Source organism: Eucalyptus grandis, chromosome 10 (assembly GCF_016545825.1).
Source record: "Eucalyptus grandis isolate ANBG69807.140 chromosome 10, ASM1654582v1, whole genome shotgun sequence".
Classification (NCBI taxonomy): domain Eukaryota; kingdom Viridiplantae; phylum Streptophyta; class Magnoliopsida; order Myrtales; family Myrtaceae; genus Eucalyptus; species Eucalyptus grandis.
The window spans coordinates 37,828,731-37,830,087 of NC_052621.1; the positions used below are offsets into that span (position 1 = coordinate 37,828,731).

The following is a 1,357-nucleotide window of genomic DNA, read 5'->3' on the forward strand; positions in this document are numbered from 1 at the left end:
ATTTTTGAATATAAACGTTACCAAACGCGCCCTAACAAACCGCTTTTGATTTCCAAGGATATCTTGTATTTCACTGGAAAAGCTGAAACTGGTAACTAAAGAATTATATTGCATGTGAACTGCAGAGAGGTTGATGATGACAACTGAAGACAATGGAAGGTCATTGAGGCCACTGCCTCTGCGACATGAGGCATAACCACCTTTAATCAGGCCGTGCAAAGAGATGCCTGCAACAGCGGCGACGATGACAACAGATAACGATAGTGATGACGAAGTTATGGGAGCGACATACTCTCCACCCCCACCTCCTCCAAAAGTTTCACCACCGATCCACCAAATCACAGGCTTAAACTCTCCTCCTTCGGACAAAGATTTAATCATATCAATGATTACTGATTTTGACCTTGAGGCACCATCAAAGTCACCACCGCCACCTCCAAAAGTTTCACCTCCACCGAAGCAAGTGAAGGATGATCTTGAGGCGCCGTCAAGTCAACCACCTCCATCACCCCAACCAGACACCCCACCGAAACCACCAGGGACAGACGATGTTGAGGCGCCATCAAAATCACCACCTCCAGCTCCAAAAGTAGCACCACCGATCCACCCATTCTCATGCTTAACCTCTCCTCCTTCGGACGACGACTTGATCATATCAATGGTTACTGATTTTGACTTTGAGGCACCATCAAAATCACCACCTCCACCTCCACCTCCAAAATTTTCACCTCCATCAAAGCACGTGAAGGATGATCTTGAGGCGCCATCAAGAACACCACCTCCAGCTCCCACAGTAGCACCCCCACAGAAACCACCCAGGACCGAAGATTTTGAGGCGCCATCAAGATCACCACCTCCAGCTCCAAAGGTAGCACCGCCATGGAAACCAGGGATCAACGATTTTGAGGCGCCATCAAAATCACCACCTCCACCCCCAAAAGTATCACCCCCAACCCACAATATTAACAATTCCGAGAGGACATACAAATCACCGCCGCCATCTCAGAATTCATCACCTTCGACCCACCAGTTAACCAAAGAATTTGGCGGACTTATTATGATTATATCTGAAAGATCCCCGCCCTCTGCGGAGTCTTATTATTCAGCTTATTAATTCCCTTCACAGTCCTTAGTTAGGACCTGCCTTTAAGTTTGGGCGTGTTGATTAGTTGTTGTGTAGCTGCTGAACTTTTTTTTGCATCGAGTGTGGTGTGAGTATGAAGTTTTTCTCCCTACATCCTCTCTCTCTCTCTCTCTTTATTAGTATGGCTCTCGCTCTCTCTCTCCCCCACATTGTCTCTACTTCTCTCTCTTCATTCAAACTCCTGCATCCTCTCTCTCTTCTCCCTCTCTCTCC

The 1,357-nt window shown here is 47.2% G+C and overlaps 1 protein-coding gene across 1 annotated transcript; it reads left to right on the top strand.

The window, feature by feature from the left end:
- Positions 1 to 223: 223 nt before the first annotated feature.
- On the top strand, positions 224 to 1,114 carry LOC120288867 (extensin-like). Its single transcript, XM_039303058.1, has one exon. The coding sequence runs from the start codon at positions 224 to 226 to the stop codon at positions 1,112 to 1,114; it is 891 nt and encodes a 296-aa protein (XP_039158992.1).
- The last annotated feature ends 243 nt before the right edge of the window (positions 1,115 to 1,357 follow it).

Bases quoted from the DNA above. Each gene is read 5' to 3' on its own strand.
- LOC120288867 (XM_039303058.1), top strand. From the start codon at position 224: ATGCCTGCAACAGCGGCGACGATGACAACAGATAACGATAGTGATGAC.